This window comes from Odocoileus virginianus, chromosome 9, assembly GCF_023699985.2.
Source record: "Odocoileus virginianus isolate 20LAN1187 ecotype Illinois chromosome 9, Ovbor_1.2, whole genome shotgun sequence".
Lineage (NCBI taxonomy): Eukaryota > Metazoa > Chordata > Mammalia > Artiodactyla > Cervidae > Odocoileus > Odocoileus virginianus.
Window position 1 is genome coordinate 68,771,220 of NC_069682.1, and position 17,883 is coordinate 68,789,102.

The following is a 17,883-nucleotide window of genomic DNA, read 5'->3' on the forward strand; positions in this document are numbered from 1 at the left end:
CTCAATCTGCCCGCTTGGGTCTCTAAGCTCCCTGCTGCGGGTGCCCGGCCCGCCCCCACCCAGCCCCAGGTCAGCCCCGGAGCCCAGCGCGGTCCTGAGGGAAGGCGTGCGCCGCTGCCTGCAACAGCAGTGCGAGCAGACGGTTCGGATCCTGCACGCCAAGGTGGCCCAGAAATCATACGGAAATGAGAAGAGGTAGGTCCTTCGGTGGCCCCCCAAGGTCCCCAGGACCCGCCTTTAGCCCTGTGGTCCCCCTCCCTGTTTAGAGTGTTTTCGCTTCCCCGGTGGTGCAGGTGGTAAAGAGTCCACCTGTTAAAACAGGAGACACAGAGACATGGGTTCAATCCCTGGGTCGGGAAGATCCCCTGAAGAAGGAAATGGCAACTCACTCCAGTATTTTTTTGTCTAGAAAATTCCATGGACAGAGGAGCCTGGCGGGTTACAGTCTATGGGGTCAAACAGAGTCAGACATGACTGAGCACCCATATGCACGAAGGACCACACACAGAACCTGGAGAGGACTCAGGGCTCCGGTTCTTAGCAAATCAGCGGCCTTTTCCCTCAGTCACCATCATCCCCGCTTTGTTGATCAAAGTCTGTGAATCTACAGTCCCCATTCACTCATTCACCCATTCATTCATTCTTTCATTCCACAACTGCCTAGTGAGTGCTTATCATGCATCAGGCTCTCTGGCACTGCTGGGCACCCAGCACACAGCTGGACAAGACAGATACGATCACTGCCTTTGTGGCATCTTTGCTCTAGTGTGAGAGAGACAGACAATAAACACCTTACAGATAAGTGAAGAAGATGCTCTCAGATGGTGATGAGAGCTAGAAGGGAAACCAAATGGGGCAAGGTGAGAGAAACTGAAGGGCAGGGGTGTATTTAGCTAGCAAGGTCAAGGTGGTAGGAAGGCCTTTTAAGGAGGTGACATTCGAACTAAGACTTGAATGTGAAAATGGAGCGGGATGTCAGAAAGTCTGGGGGAAGCATGTTTTAATTAGAAGCAATGAAAAATGCAAAGACCTAGACTCGGTACTAACTTGGCCTGTTGGAGGCCAAAAGAAGTCAGACTGGCTGGAATTAGAGAAGGAGAGGGATCATCATAGGAAGTGAAGTTGGAGAAGTAAGCAGGGGCCAGATCATGTAAGCACTTTGAATTTAAACCACTGGAGGATTAAGATAAGCAACATACTCTAAAAAAAGAAAAAAAAAAAAAAAAACAATTTGGCTGCTGTGTGAAAAACAGGTCGAAGTGGGGTAGAGCGGAAGCAGAGATACCAATGGGAGGCTGATGCAGTGGTCCAGGCAAATTGATGGCAGTTGGGACAAAGACGGAGTGGTCGGAACAAAGATGGAGTGGTCAGAAGTCAATGGATTCTAAATATGTTTTAAAGGTGGTGGATAGGACTTACTGATGGATTGAGTGAGGAATGTGAAAAAAAGAAAAGAAAGATTCGGGTATTAATGGAGAAACCTGGGGAGATGGAGGAGGAATCAAGGATTCCGTTGGCTTTCTGCTATCTTTGTGATGCCTCAAAGACAGGACACTCAAATGGAGATGGATATACAAGTCCGGCGCTTACATTTCTCTGCAGGTTTTTCTGCCCGCCGCCCTGTGTCTACCTCGCAGGTCCCGGCTGGAGGGTGAAGCCAGTGCCGGGCCAAGGTGAGGGCGGACTCCAGGGCGGCCGGGCGGCTCCGTTTACAAGGGGACCAGCCACTCTGTAGGGCCCGGGAGCGGGGCGGTTCTCAGGCGCAGTCTCGCCGCGCCCTCTGGCGGCGAGAACTAAGCTTGCCTGGCTGACACCTGAGTGCCGCGAGAGCCGGCTCGCATCCCTTTGCAGCCCACCAGTCAGGGGAGACTGGGCCCCTGGTCTGCGGTTACATGGGACTAGACGGCGCGTCCGGCAGCGCCGCCGAGACGCAGAAGTTGAATTTCGAAGAGCAGCCGGACTCCAGGGTGAGAGCGCATGGCAGGAGGGGGGCGGGAGGGGGGCGGTGGGGGTGGGTGAGCTGCGATTCCTTCTCCCAGCCTCACCTCTCCCTTGGAGGGGACCGGGGAGGAGAGGGGACTCCGTCACTCCCCCTGCAGGAGCCAAAAGATAGGTGGGGATGCGGAGAGACCGGGTTTCTGCCTTGAGGCTGAGCCCAAGAACTTGGACGTGTCATGTCACGTCCGACGGGGCGGGCGTCAGATAACTGGGGGAGGTGGGTTCATCCCGTGACTTAGGGCTGCGATGAGACGACGCCGTCCCCGCGAACCCGGTAGGAATTCAGTTGCGCCAAGACTCTGTACATCTCGGACGCAGACAAGAGGAAGCACTTCCGACTGGTGTTGCGGCTCATGCTCCGCGGCGGCCGGGAGCTGGGCACCTTCCACAGCCGCCTCATCAAAGTCATCTCCAAGCCCTCGCAGAAGAAACAATCGCTGAAAAACACCGACCGTGAGCGGGGGCGGGGCCTCGCCGCCGGGCGGGCTTGGGGAGGTGCCCGAGGTCTGCAAGCGGCTTGATTTGGGAAGGGGGAGGGAGAGAGGCCTGGGAGTCTGAGCCGAAAGCGGGGCCGGGTCGGGATGAGTGAGGTTGGGGGTCCCCAAAATAGCTGGCAGGTGCTGAACTAAAGACAAAATATAGTAATAAAAGGGCAGAGGAAATTCAGTTAAAAATATTTGTTCAGTGCCTGATGTGCATTGCAAGTGTCTGTTCTGGAGGAACAGCCTAGCCTAGCAGGGGAGAGACACACATAGCTGATCAAAGAGACAGTTGGAGATAAGTACTGCCCTGGATGCCAAGTGATAAACCCCTTGGCTAATGGTTTGAAAATGCAGGGGGGAAAAAAGCCTGAATGACAATAACACCATCACCCTCCCTGGAAGATGGAAGGGAGAAGCTGGGGAAACGGGGCCTTTCTTGGCGGGCATGTACATTCATCACCCTGTTTGATGCTCATCCTTGTAAGGTGAGTGGTAAGTGAGGAAAATGAGATGCAGAACATCCATCCATTTGTTTAAGAAATGTTCGGGCCTTGGACTTCCCTGGCAACCCAGTGGTTAAGACTCTGTGGTTCCACTGTAGGGGACTCAGGCTTGATCCCTGGTTGGTGAACCCTAAGATCCTGTATGCCACTTAGGGAGACCAGGAAAAAGGAAAAGAAAAATGAAAAAAAAAAAAAAAAGAAATATTGGGGCCCATCACCTTCCAAATGACTTGCTTAGGCTTGCCCAGCTAGAAAAGTGGTCCAGCCAGCATTTGAACTTGAGTTGATGTGACTCAAGCCCACTCCCACCCTGCACCTTATTTACTTTCTGTTAAAAACGCTGAAGGATGTCTAAGATTCAGGTAGTGCTCTGGCTGGCCGCTGGTGTGAGGACAGGGCCAGGGAATGGTAAGGTGATACAATGTGACGGGTTTAAGTGCAGATTCTGGAAGGAGGTGGCCTGGGTTTGAATTCTGGCTCTGCCGCTGGCTAGCTGTGTGATCGTGAGGGAGTTGTTCTCTTGAGTAAAGATAATATTATCTACTGCAGAGGGTTGTTGAGAAGCAAAAGAGCTAACTCATGTTCAGCATTTAAAACAGTACCTGAAAAACAATAAACATTCAGTTCAGTTCAGTTCAGTTGCTCAGTCATGTCCGACTATTTGCGACCCCATGAACTGCAGTACACCAGGCCTCCCTGTCCATCACCAACTCCCGGAATCTACCTAAACCCATGTCCATCGAGTTGGTGATGCCATCCAGCCATCTCACCCTCTGTCTTCCCCTTCTCCTCCTGCCCCCAATCCTTCCCAGCATTAGGGTCTTTTCCAATGAGTCAACTCTTCACATGAGGTGGCCAAAGTATTGGAGTTTCAGCTTCAACATCAGTCCTTCCAGTGAACACCCAGGACTGATCTCCTTTAGGATGGACTGGTTGAATCTTCTTGAAGTCCAAGGGACGCTCAAGAGTCTTCTCCAACACCACAGTTCAAAAGCATCAATTCTTCGGTGCTCAGCTTTCTTCACCGTCCAACTCTCACGTCCATACATGACTACTGGAAAAACCATAGTCTTGACTAGACGGACCTTTGTTGGCAAAGTAATGTCTCTGCTTTTTAATATGCTGTCTAGGTTGGTCATAACTTTCCTTCCAAGCAGTAAGCATCTTTTAATTTCATGGCTGCAATCACCATCTGCAGTGATTTGGAGCCCAAAAACATAAAGTCTGACACTATTTCGACTGTTTCTGCACCTACTTCCCATGAAGTGATGGGACCAGATGCCATGATCTTAGTTTTCTGAATGTTGAGCTTTAAGCCAACTTTTTCACTCTCCTCCTTCACTTTCATCAAGAGGCTTTTTAGTTCCTTTTCACTTTCTGCCATAAGGGTGGTGTTGTCTGCATATCTGAGGTTGTTGATATTTCTCCCAGCAATCTTGATTCCAGCTTGTGCTTCTTCCAGCCCAGTGTTTCTCATGATGTACTCTGCATATAAGTTAAATAAGCAGGGTGACAATATACAGCCTTGGCGTACTCCTTTTCCTATTTGGAACCAGTCTGTTGTTCCATGTCCAGTTCTAACTGTTGCTTCCTGACCTGCATACAGGTATCTCAAGAGGCAGGTCAGGTGGTCTGGTACTCCCATCTCTTTCAGAATTTTCTACAGTTTATTGTGATCCACACAGTCAAAGGCTTTGGCATAGTCAATAAAGCAGAAATAGATATTTTTCTGGAACTCTCTTGCTTTTTCTGTGATCCAGCAGATGTTGGCAATTTGATCTCTGGTTCCTGTGCCTTTTCTAAAACCAGCTTGAACATCTGGAAGTTCACAGTTCATGTATTGCTGAAGCCTGGCTTGAAGAATTTTGAGCATTACTTTTCTAGCATGTGAGATGAGCGCAATTGTGCAGTAGTTCGAGCATTCTTTGGCATTGCCTTTCTTTGGGATTGGAATGAAAGCTCACCTTTTCCAGTCCTGTGGCCACTGTTGAGTTTTCCAAATTTGCTGGCATATTGAGTGCAGCACTTTCACAGCATCATCTTTCAGGATTTGAAATAGCTCAACCGGAATTCCATCACCTCCACTAGCTTTGTTCGTAGTGATGCTTTCTAAGCCCATTTGACTTCACATTCCAGGATGTCTGGCTCTAGCTGAGTGATCACACCATCGTGATTATCTGGGTCATGAAGATCTTTTTTGTAAAGTTCTTCTGTGTATTCTTGCCACCTCTTCTTAATATCTTCTGCTTCTGTTAAGTCCATACCGTTTCTGTCCTTTATTGAGCCCATCTTTGCATGTAATGTTGCCTTGGTATCTCTAATTTTCTTGAAGAGATCTCTAGCCTTTCCCATTCTGTTATTTCCCTCTATTTCTTTGCATTGATCGCTGAGGAAGGTTTTCTTATTTCTCCTTGATATTCTTTGGAACTCTCCATTCAGATGGGAATATCTTTCCTTTTCTCCTTTTCTTTTCACTTCTCTTCTTTTCACAGCTATTTGTAAGGCCTCTTCAGACAGCCATTTTGCTTTTTTACACTTTTTTTCCCATGGGGATGGTCTTAATCCCTGTTTCCTGTACAATGTCACGAACCTCCGTCCATAGTTCATCAGGCACTCTGTCTATCAGATCTAGTCCCTTAAATCTATTTCTCACTTCCACTGTATAATCCTAAGGGATTTGATTTAGGTCATACCTGAATGGTCTATTGGTTTTCCCTACTTTCTTCAATTTAAGTCTGAATTTGGCAATAAGGAGTTCATGATCTGAGCCACAGTCAGCTCCCGGTCTTGTTTTTGCTGACTGTATAGAGCTTCTCTGTCTTTGGCTGCAAAGAATATAATCAACCTGATTTCGGTTTGACCATCTGGTGATGTCCATGTGTAGAGTCTTCTCTTGTGTTGTTGGAAGAGGGTGTTTGCTATGACCAGTGCGTTCTCTTGGCAAAACTCTATGAGCCTTTGCCCTGCTTCATTCTGTACTCTAAGGTCAAATTTGCCTGTTACTCCAGGTGTTTCTTGACTTCCTACTTTTGCATTCCAGTCCCCTACAATAAACGTTAGCTATCATCATTATGATAGTGGATGGGAACTTGGGTTAAGTATACATTGAACACCTACAGTATGCCTAGCACTGTGAGGGAAGAATGGGTGATGACCCAGTTCTTTCTCCCCAGTTGCTCAAAATCCAGTCAGAAAGAAGAATGGTGGCTCTGAATCTGTGCTAAAGGCCGAAAGAGTTCAGTATTAAACCGTACAAATCACTGCTATTTCACACCACATGCCTTTTGCTTATACAGTCTCCTGAGCACCTCCTACCTACCTCGTCCTCCCCAGCTGAGAGTATAACCTCCTCCAGGAAGCCTTCAGGAACCCAGCCAGCCCTTACTACATCCTACTGAAAGTTTTTATTTATTTCCTGTCCCCACTCTAAGACTGTGAACTCCTCCAGAGCAAAAGTAAGTCTAATTCACCCATTGGTGCCTGGCACCCAGCGTAGGGCAGGCCACCAAGCAGGCATTTAGTAACTACTTGATAAAATTCTGTTTTTCGTGCCCAGGCAGTGAAAAGGACCAGACCGAGGTATAGAAGCAGTGTTATAGCGGGTGCTAGATAAGTAGCCGTGAGACAATAAATGGCTAGTGTGTCTGGAAATTTGAGCCAGATTGGCTCAGGGGACAGAGGGTGGGAGCTTCACTGGCAATTCCAAGGGGCCAAGCCAGGCCTGGGCACTGACTGTACTTCTTCCCCTCACAGTGTGTATATCCTCGGGCTCGAAGGTCTCCCTCTTCAACCGCCTGCGCTCCCAGACAGTCTCCACGCGCTACCTCTCTGTGGAGGATGGGGATTTTGTGGCCAGCGCACGCCAGTGGGCTGCCTTCACTCTCCACCTGGGTAATCCCACCAGCAGGCCCGGAGCTGGGCACTTCACATGCATTCACTTATTTAATCTTCACCACAACTCGCCCAGGGAAGTAAATGTTGCCCCGTGGAACCGAGGCTCACAGACACCAAAAGACTTGTCAAAAGTCCTAGTGAGTCAGTAACTGAACCCAGCCCTTCCCCCTGACTCAGCCCCTGCCCCCAGGGCACAGGCATTCTCAAGGATGGGCCACAAGGGGTTTCTCCAGGCTGAGAACCCCCCCTCCCCCGCCCATAAGACCCACGTGTGACGCGAGGCGCAGCCAGAGGCAACAGGATTTGGGACAGAAGCTTAGGACCCCTGAAGCCCTCCTGCCTTCTGTTTATTCCTCAGCTGATGAAGACTGTTCCCAGGGGGACTTCCCACCTCGAGAGGGCTACGTCCGCTACGGCTCCCTGGTGCAGCTCGTCTGTACGGTCACGGGCATCACCCTACCTCCGATGGTATGGGAAGGGAGGGCACAGCTGGACGGGTCACCCCAGATCCATCCACAAGGGAAGGGCTGAGGGTGAGCACCCAAAGCATGATGACCCCTATCCTCACTGGGGACACTCAGCGTTTGTGGGACTGTGTGGAGGTCAAGGGCTGTCATGGTAGGGGGGCGGATATGCCAGCAATATGCCAGCATTCCGCATGGCTATCGGGGCAGCAGAGAGCTGGCTGGGAGGGCAGCCTGTGGGCACCCAGGCACCCTGCTGCCACACCTTCCCCACACTTCTGCCGTAGATCATCCGCAAAGTAGCCAAACAGTGTGCCCTTCTCGACGTGGATGAGCCCATCTCCCAACTCCACAAGTGTGCATTCCAGTTTACCGGTGATCCTCCAGGAGGAGGCGGCACCTACTTATGTCTCGCTACAGAGAAGGTGGTGCAGTTTCAGGTGAGAAGCAGAGACTCTCAGCACCAAGCATCCCAGAAAATCAGAACGGCAAAGAACAGTAGGATATAAGATCACCATTATCATCACCATCGTGGTTGCTACTCACCAAGCAACACTGCCTCCTATGGAATGTTAGACATGAAGACTATCAGGATAGAATCAGAGAATGTAGAAAAAAATAGTAATAGTAGCATTGAGCAATGCTCCTTCCCAAAGGCTAGTAAAGCCATAGAATGTTGTGATAGAATTGTAGGGGAATTCCCCGGTGGTCCAGTGGCTACCACTTGGCACTTCTACCGCAGGGGGCTGGGGTTCCATTCCTGGTCTGAGAGCTAAGATCCCACAAGCCCGGAGGCACGGGGCTAAGAAAAAAAATTGTAGAATGTAGATAAAAATCAGTAATAAATAGTAGGTTTGAGTATTACTGAGCAAAGATGAATCATGTAATGTTAAGACATAGGATTGTCAAATATGAAAAATTGCTATTATTATTAAGCAATACAAAGAACATTATCATGGAATGTTGAGATAAAATCATAATGTGTAGAAAATCACATTATTATTGAGCAATAATCCTTCCAAAAGCATTTTAAAGTGTTGGAATGTTTAGGGCACAGGATTGCATAATATTTTTCTTTCTTTCTTTTTTTTAATGGAATTCTAGAGTTCTAAGAACATAGATCTTTAGAAACTAGCTAGTCCAGCGAGCTGAGGTAGCTCTAAATAGAGAAATTAAATGTTGGTCCAAGCTCGCAGGGCAGGTTAACCGCAGAACCCAGCACTGGAACGTTAGGAATGCGGCCGCACCGGCATTGCGCCGGCTGGCTGCGCTGATGGCCGCCCGTGCCCGCATCTTCTTCTCCATCCCCTCGGGTCTCCCCTCAGGCCTCCCCCTGCCCCAAGGAGGCCAACAGAGCGCTGCTCAACGACAACTCTTGCTGGACCATCATCGGCACCGAGTCGGTGGAATTCTCCTTCAGCACCAGCCTGGCGTGTACCCGGGAGCCTGTCACTCCCGTGCCGCTCATCAGCACCCTCGAGGTGAATCCGGGCGCAGCGGGGCGCTGGCGGGCGTGGATCCTGACTGCTCTGGGCGGGGTGGGAGTGTAGGTGAGGGAGGGCAGCAACCCCCCCCCCCCCCCCCCGTCCCACCGCTTCTCCCACACCCCTTGGTCTCACTCTCCCCCAGCTGAGTGGCGGGGGCGACGTGGCCACCCTGGAGCTCCACGGTGAGAACTTCCACGCGGGGCTCAAGGTGTGGTTCGGGGACGTGGAGGCCGAAACCATGTACAGGTATGGGGCGGGGGGGGGGGGGGGCGAAGTTCCCTGTCTCCCAGAGAACGGAGCTGGTGGGGAGGGGGTGCCTGCCATCAGCATCACTGCTGCCCTCACCTCGTTGCCCGACCCCCAGGAGCCCGCGGTCCCTGGTTTGTGTGGTACCCGACTTAGCCGTTTTCGGCAGCGACTGGCGCTGGCTGCGCACACCCATCACAGTGCCCGTGAGCCTCGTGCGCACCGACGGTCTTTTCTACCCCAGCGCCTTCTCCTTCACCTACACGCCCGAGTACAGTGCGCGGCCGGGGGCCCCGGGCGCCCCGGGCGCCCCAGCGGCGCCCGCCGCTGACGCCGACGCGCTCCTGGAGAGCATCCATCACGAGTTCACGCGCACCAACTTCCATCTCTTCATCCAGACTTAGCAGGAGCGGCCTGGACGCTGAGACCTGGCCCGGAGCCGGTTTTCTGAATCCTGAGCCCTGCCCTCCGCCTCGGTGCTGCGCAAGTGAAGGCTGCAGGCCGACTTGCAGAAAGCTCTCGCCCTAGAAACCTGGCCCTGCGGGTCTTTCACCGGTTACTCCCTCGTCCTCTTCCGCCTAGGAAGACTCCGCCTGAGTGAAGCTCCCTTTGTATCGGGTCAGGAGCGTGCCTTTCTCTGTCATCATCTTTTTCACTCCCACACAGTCTCTGCCGCAGTAACTATAGTTTTGCTTTTTTTTTTTGGGCCATGCCACATGGCCTGTGGGATCTTAATTCCCAGACCAGGAATGGAACCCGCCCTCCGTGCGGTGGAAGTGCAGAGTCTTAGCCCCTGGACAGCCAGGGAGTTCCCTGTAGATCTCTCTTCTCTGCATCCCTGTGCCTGCATCTTTGTGTCTATCCAGCTCTTTCTGGGTCTGGCATACAGTTTCACACACTGTGAAAAGCCTAGCCTAGAGCATTGACCCTCCAGGCAGCTGTGTCTTCCCCACACAGGGGCATGGGGCATGGGCTCATGCTTGCCCTGCTGGCCCTGAAGCACCAGGCCCTTCCTTGAATACTGGGTCCCACTCCAAGCACCAAGTCCCTTCTGGAGCATGGGGAACCTATCCTGAAGTGCTGACTTCCATCCTGCAGTACAAAGCTCAGTCCTCTCCTTAGTCTTCTTCTGGCTGGAGCCAGGCACAGTACCCATGCAGATGTTTGCCCTCTGGTCCACAACTTTGGTGGCTGGGCAGGTCCCTGGGGCAGTGGTCAGGTCTTGCCATCTTAATTATTTACCCAGGCATCTCTTTCGCAGGACCAGTAAGATGCAGTCAGTCCTAAGGGTTGGAGATTGCTCTGCTGTGTTGGCATCAACTCCCAACCAGGGCAGAGTTTGATCTGTATGACCCACCTGCCCCCAGAGGGAGGTGCCCCAGTGTGCTTCCCCCCACATATGCGCAGAGCAGAGGACCACATGTGTGGTGGAGCAGATAACTCACATTTGTGATAATTCCTGGAGGAGCAACGGGGGTTCAGAGGTAGCCAGCATCCCTGAGCCCCTGTCCCTGCTCTGGGTACCACCTGCTGCCTCTGGGCAGGCCTAGGGGCCACCACAAACTTGCCCAGGACAACTCTAGGCAGAACTCCTGGGATCTGCTGGGCAATAATCAAGTCGCAAGAATAACTTCTTTGGATGGAGCCCAGGGATAAAATTGCAATTTATCACCGCCCAGACTCTTCACCCTCTGCCAAATGTGTGCCCCACAGGGAGGGTCCTGACTCGGGCTGTGGAAACTTTGACACAGATATCATAGGTGCCAGCTACTTGTACCAGCCCCTGGGGGTACCGAAAGGGTAGAACTGGTCTGAAATATGGGTCAAGGGCTCTCACCCCCTGGGCCTTTCTTTAAGTTCTAAGTTCATTTCCTGAGATGCTTTCCCAAGAACATGGAAACCCCCTGTGAAGAAGAAGAAGCTGATATTTCCCAAGAAGGCAAAATGGGCTTTGCTCTTAGAATCCTCAAAGTCTTGGCTAGGTTCTGTTCTCTGCCATCAGCAGGCTGAAACCCACAATGATGGGAAAGAGTCTGCCATGGCCCCTGAGAGTGGATCCTGGCTAAGGAACCCAGGGAACAAAAGGATGGAAAATGTCCTCCACATGAGGGCCTGTCCCAGGAGAGTTTGAGCTCACTGCCCTGTGAGATTGAAGCAGGAAGTCACTTGTAAAGAGCCTAAGAGGTTTCAAAACATATCACATGGGGTGTTGGGGCTCAAGGGCCTTTCCAGTTCTGCCCTCAAGAACTTCCTCCACCACTCCACCAGGCAGGAGTCCCGGAGGCCAAGGACCTAGGTTGGCCTGAAAGCCCAGCCATGCAGCTCTATTTTTTGCCTTGCCCTCAGGACACTGCCCGGAGAAGGCAATGGGACCCCGCTCCAGTACTCTTGCCTGGAAAATCCCATGGATGGAGGAGCCTGGTGGGCTACAATCCATGGGGTTGTGACGAGTCAGACACGACTGAGTGATTTCACTTTCACTTTTCAGTTTCATGCATTGGAGAAGGAAATGGCAACCCACTCCAGTGTTCTTGCCTGGAGAATCCCAGGGATGGGGAAGCCTGGTGGGCTGCTGTCTGTGGGGTCACACAGAGTTGGACACAACTGAAGCAACTTAGCAGCAGCAGCAGCAGCAGCAGCAGAACACTCCCGGACCCTTGGTCCCACCTATGAAAGTCTGTGCCCTCAGAGCTCCAACCCTGGCCTGTCTTCTGAGTTTCAGCTGCTGGACTGTCCTGGGAGGTCTTCTCTCCCCCAAGCCTGAATCTGTCTAACATCAAACTCTGCTCCCTCTCCATCTCCCTTGCTAGAAGAGGCTTCCTCCTCTGCTCCACTACCGCTCGGTTCTCCAAACTCAGACAGTCCCTTCTTCGAGATTTCCCTAATTCAGGACTTCCCTGGTGGTCCAGTGGGTAAGAATCCATCTGCCAATGCAGAGAACAGGGGTTCGATCCCTGGTCCAGGAAGATCCCACATGCCGCAGAGCAGCTAAACCTGTGTGCCACAACTACTGAGCCTGCACTCTAGAGCCGTTGCTCTGCAACGAGAGAAGCCACCGCAGTGAGAAGCCCGCACACCGCAACTAGAGAAAGCCCACATGCAGCAGCAATGAAGACCCAGCGCAGCCAAAAAAAATTCCTTAATTAGACTTAATATGGTGATTGTTTCACACTATATTCAAATATTGCATCATTATGTTGTACACAGAAACTAATATAATGCTATATGTAAAAAAAAAAAAGATTTCCCCAAGGCAAGACTACATAATTTGAAGGCCCAGGGCAAAATGAAAATATAGAACACTTTGTTCAAAAATTATTAAGACTTTCAAGACAGCGATAGCAGAACTTGAAATCAAGGCAGGGCCCTGCCAAGCACAGGGTCTTGTATGCCTGTCAAGGTCGCAAGCCCATGAAGCTGGCTCTGGCCCCAGGCTTTCCATCTCGTTTTCCCATAGAGTCCCACTAGAACCATGTACTGCCCACCTTGGATCAAAGGGCTTTATGTACGGGTCAGTTGTCCCCTCTAGACTGTGAGCTTCACGTGGGAAGGAGCTCATCCTGGTGTGGCCTAGGAGGTGCATTGCAACTCTTGGACACTGAATAAGTGCTCCATGAATACCAAAGAGCATGGGATTGTATTCAGTTCATTTCAGTCACTCAGTCGTGACCCACTCTTTGAGACCCCATGAACCGCAGCACGCCAGGCCTCGCTGTCCATCACCAGCTCCTGGAGTCCACCCAAACCCATGTCCATCGAGTCGGTGATGCCATCCACCCCTCTCATTCTCTGTCGTCCCCTTCTCCTCCTGCCCTCAATCTTTCCCAGCATCGGGGTCTTTTCAAATGAGTCAGCTCTTCGCATCAGGTGGCCAAAGTATTGGAGTTTCGGCTTCAATATCAGTCCTTCCAAGGAACACCCAGGACTGATCTCCTTTAGGATGGACTGGTTGGATCTCCTTGCAGTCCAAGGGACTCTCAAGAGTCTTCTCCAACACCACAGTTCAAAAGCATCAATTCTTTGGTGCTCAGCTTTCTTTATAGTCCAACTCTCACAACTGTATTGGCAGTATTAAATTTGGATTTTGCAAGTGCAATGTGAATCCAGCAGGTGGCACTGTTGTCCTCCCGAGCATGAGTCTGCATTTATTTAAACAGTATAGATCCTTAATCACTTTTTCCTTTTCTCATGATCAGAACAGAGTTGAGAGTCATTGCTGTCCTCCATATTTCATCCTCATTTTACAGATGGGGAAACCGAGGCTCTGAGAAAGAAGACCCAGGAAACAGGGCTGATGGCAGCGTCTGATTTGAATCCTATGCTTTTGATGAAAACTCTGGGGCTCTGAGATTCTAATTTTCTACTTAATAGTCTTTAATACTCTTAGTTCCCTGCTATGTGTAGGTAGCATATGTGTGTGTTACAAAGGGTGGGATTGAGGGTAGGGAGTTGATGGGATACATAGTGTATTCTTTGCCGTGAATAAGGTCAAAATCTCCGTTCCCCATATCTCCCAATTTACCACCTCTCATTCTGCCTGAGAGCCCACTGGGGGGAAAAAAAAAGCAAGTCTTTCAGTTTAAGTCTTCTGGGAACATTGAACTTTGAGTTTCTCTCTCTCTTCTGTTTCTTTGAAGTTGAGTTTCTTTAAATAGAAAGTCATCATGACCACAGTGTGGGTAATATTCTCAGACACCTTCCTCCCTGGGGAGGATGCCGACAGCTGTGGGCACAGACCATGAAGATGGCAGAGGAGAGAGGAAGTGGCTTTAAGGGGAATAAAACCAGCAGGGTGATGTCTCCTGAGATTTGCAACATCAGCCCTGACCATATTCACCCAAAAAGGTTCAGACCTGGCTCTGTTCCAGACCCCAAGGGACAACGGGAGGTTGGACGGCCGAGCCACAACAATGATTTCAGTGGTAAATCGGTGAACACCTGTTAAAACTGGTTGCTTGCTCCCTGGGGTGGGGTAGTAGCAGGTAAAGTTCAGGGGTGAGGGTGGGGTTAGGGCAGAGCCTTGGGACCAAGTTCTTTATGGACTCACTGGTGCTAGAATCTTAAAGTGGGACCCACTCTGCCAAGTTCATCCCAAGCCCCTATCAGGTTCTAAGCATCCCTTCCCCACCCTGGCTGGTGTCTATAAATACATACCCCTAGCACCCCATCCTGGGTGGGAGTATCCTGGACTCAGCTGGTTTTGTGTTTCCTGATTTACCACGGTTCCAATTATGATTGTTTTCGCTTTACCCAGTGAGAAAGCAGTACGCATTCAGTAGAAAACGTACTTCAAATTCTGATCTTTTTCTGGGCTGGTGTGATAGGCGGTCTGGTCTTCTCTCCTGATGCTAGGGCCACGGCAATGAGCCTCGGTTTTCAGTCCACCAGGTGACTGTGAGGGTGAGCAGCTGATAAACTGAAAACGATTCTGTTTGTCACTTTCATTACAGAATTAATAAATTACATGAGAGATTCAGCACTTTATTATTAAATAGGCCTTGTGTTAGATGATTTTGACCAACTCTAGGCTAATGTAAGTGTTCTGAGTACATTTAAGGTGGGCTAGAATGGCATCGGAGAAGGCAATGGCACCCCACTCCAGTACTCTTGCCTGGAAAATCCCATGGATGGAGGAGCCTGGTCGGCTGCAGTCCATGGGGTCGCAAAGAGTCGGACATGACTGAGCGACTTCACTTTTCACTTTCATGCTTTGGAGAAGGAAATGGCAACCCACTCTAGTGTTCTTGCCTGGAGAATCCCAGGGATGGCGGAGCCTAGTGGGCTGCTGTCTATGGGGTCGTACAGAGTCGGACATGACTGATGTGACTTAGCAGCAGCAGAATAGCATCAGGACTTCCCAGCTGGCACTAGTAAAGAATCACCTACCAATGCAGGAGACAGACATAAGAGACGCAGGTTCGAACCCTGGAGGAGGAAATGGCAACCCATTCCAGTGTTCTTGCCTGAAGAATCCCATGGACAGAGGAGCCTGGTAGGCTACCGTCTGTAGGGTCGCAGAATCGGACACAACTGAAGTGACTTAGCATGCATGCACACAGGATTGCATCACCGACTCAATGGACATGAATTTGAGCAAACTCCAGGGGACAGTGGACGTCAGAGGAACCTGGCATGCTGTAGTCCATGAGATTGCAAAGAGTCGGACCTGACTTAGTAACTGAACAACAAAGGCTAAGCTAGTATGTTTTCCTTGTGGTTCAGCTGGTAAAGAATCCGCTTGCGATGCGGGAGACCTGGATTCCATCCCTGGGTTGGAAAAATCCCCCAGAGAAGGAAAAAGCTCCCCACTCCAGTATTCTGGCCTGGAGAATTCCATGGACTATATAGTTCATGGGGTTGCAAAGAGTCGGGCAAGACTGAGTGACTTTCGCTCCTTAGGTTAGGTGAAATAAATTTTCAGCTTCAATTATTTTCAACTTATGATGGATTTATTGGGACATAGCCCCATTGTAGGTCAAGAAAGATGTGTATGTACATACACAATGTGTATATGCATACCTTCCCTTCTCCTCACACTAATTATGTGTATGTATTTTCAGAGGGGTCACCTTAAAATGAAGGAATGAAGAGCTGACAGCGACTTTTCAGACAATGGCCAAGAAGTGTGAACACTAGTTGCGTGACTTTGTCTGGTTCAAGGCACTTAACCCCTTTGTGCCTCAGCTTTCTCTTCTGTAAATGGGGAAAATAGGATGGTTTCATAAGATGTCGTGAGAAATAAGTGAACCAGTTTATACGGACTAGTCGTTGCCATTGTTATTTCAGAAGCACATTTAAAAAATTTCAAATATTTATTTTTATTTGTCTATATAAGCTCTTATTTGTGGCATGCCGGAGCTTTTGTTGCGGCATATGCGATCTAGTTCCCTAATCAGGAATGGAAACTGGGCCCCCTGCAGTGGGAACATGGAGTTTTAGCCACTGGATCACCAAGGAATTCCCCAGAAGCACTTTTAGAGACGATTCAAACACTGCATGCTTCCTCCAGTGTACAGATGAGGAATTTGATGGTCCAGAGGAGTAAGTGAGAGGGGCTTCCCTGGAGGCTCTGATAGTAAAGAATCTTCCTGCAGTGCAGGAGACCAGGGTTCGGTCCTTGGTTTGGGAAGATCCCTGGAGAAGGGAATGGCTACCCACTCCATATTCTAGCCTGGATAACAGAGGAGGTAAGTGAACTTCCTGTATTTGTTTTCTCTGTTACATAACTAATTACCACAAACATAGCAGGCTGTAACCACACTTTTTATTGTCCCACAGTTTCCATGGGTCAGGAGTCCAAAAGGACTCCCAAGGCTGTCATCAGGTGTCAGTCAGGGCTGCAGTCTCTCCGAGGCACGTGGCTGCTGGAAGAGTCCATGACCTCGTAGCTGTAGACCTCATGTTGCTTGTTCAGGGCCAACAAGAGAGCATCACTCTCTTCAGGAAGCTTCCAGACCCTCTTTGACATATCTTCAACTGTTTTCCTTTAGCCACGGACTTTATTGTCTGAATATTTGCAACTATTATTCTATACACAAATTTAATTTCTTACAAAACTCTATATTGCATATTGGTAGGTCACTTCACTCTGCATTTTATGCCACATTTCCATCAAGAAGTATTTCCCTGAATCAAAATCTGCCTGGTTGTGGTGGTTGTTGTTCAGTTGTGAAGTTATGTCCAGCTTTTTGTGATGCCATGAACTGTAGCCTGCCAGGCTCCTCTGTCCATGAGAATTCCCAGGCAAGAATACTGGAGTGGGTTAACCATTTCCTTTTCCATGATAATGTCCCTTTTTACTCACTCAAAAGCTAATTTCGAACCTTTATTACATCTGCAGAACCCCTTCGCCTGTGCTGCCCAATGTGACCTTCCCATCCATCATTTTTGGAGATCATGCCCACACTCAAGGGGAGGGAATAGACTGGTCATATATACTAGAGAGGTAGAAATATTGGGGGCCATCTTGGAATCCTGACTCTCCCAAACCACATAACAGATTATTGGCAAGGAGAAATCTGTTTGGCCTGAAGGCCTCCCCACACCCCAGAAAGGAACTTCCTCGTCCAGGGGTCAGCGCTTCCTCTGCCTCAGAAGACTGGCAGGATCATGAACAAAGCTGGCCCAATGTTGTCCAACACTGCTTTGAATCAATCCCCAGCCCAATTCTCAGAAATAATATACCAGTTTCCACTCCAGGTTAGCATTCCAGGTAAATTAACCCCTGTGGAGTTGACCCTGTGGAGTGGTACTATAAGAACCAGCCTTTAAGATGGTGTCTGAGTAGTCTTGCCTCCTGGTATTCCTACCGTCCTGCAGTCACCTCTCACAGTGAATAATAAGGTTGACTCCTGTGACCAATGAGATTTAGTAGAAATGAAAGTGTGTAACTTCTGAGCTTCCACCTGGCTCTCTTAGATGACTCTCTGGGAAAAGCCACCTGCTCTGACAAGCGGATGCTCAAATCAGCCCTCTGGGGGTCATCATGGCAAGGGACTCTTAATCAACAGCCAACACCAACTTGCCAGACATGCACGTGCACCATCTTGGAAATGGATCCTCCAACCCAGTCAAGCTTTCAGAAGACCGCCACTCTGGCCAGCAATTTGACTACAATCCTGAGACCCCAGAGCCACCTAGCTCACTCCGGATCCACGGGAACTATTTTTTGTTGTTTACTCGCTCAGTTGTGTCCAACTCTTTGTGACTCTGTGGACTGTAGCCTGCCAGGCTCCTCTGTCCACGGGATTTTTCAGGCAAGCATACTGGAGTGGGCTGCCGTTTCCTTCCCCAGAGGCTCTTTCCCACC

General features: G+C 50.0%; 1 protein-coding gene across 1 annotated transcript in view; it reads left to right on the plus strand.

The window, feature by feature from the left end:
• RBPJL (recombination signal binding protein for immunoglobulin kappa J region like) overlaps positions 1–15,501 on the plus strand; it is an 18,091-nt gene extending 2,590 nt beyond the window's left edge. The window contains exons 3-12 of the mRNA XM_070471825.1: positions 70–195; positions 1,603–1,673; positions 1,852–1,967; positions 2,277–2,451; positions 6,737–6,874; positions 7,236–7,345; positions 7,629–7,781; positions 8,667–8,822; positions 8,971–9,074; positions 9,193–15,501. Coding sequence (XP_070327926.1) covers positions 70–195; positions 1,603–1,673; positions 1,852–1,967; positions 2,277–2,451; positions 6,737–6,874; positions 7,236–7,345; positions 7,629–7,781; positions 8,667–8,822; positions 8,971–9,074; positions 9,193–9,478 — 1,435 coding nt within the window. The 3' untranslated portion in view covers positions 9,479–15,501. The remainder of the gene's footprint in view (positions 1–69; positions 196–1,602; positions 1,674–1,851; positions 1,968–2,276; positions 2,452–6,736; positions 6,875–7,235; positions 7,346–7,628; positions 7,782–8,666; positions 8,823–8,970; positions 9,075–9,192) is intronic.
• The last annotated feature ends 2,382 nt before the right edge of the window (positions 15,502–17,883 follow it).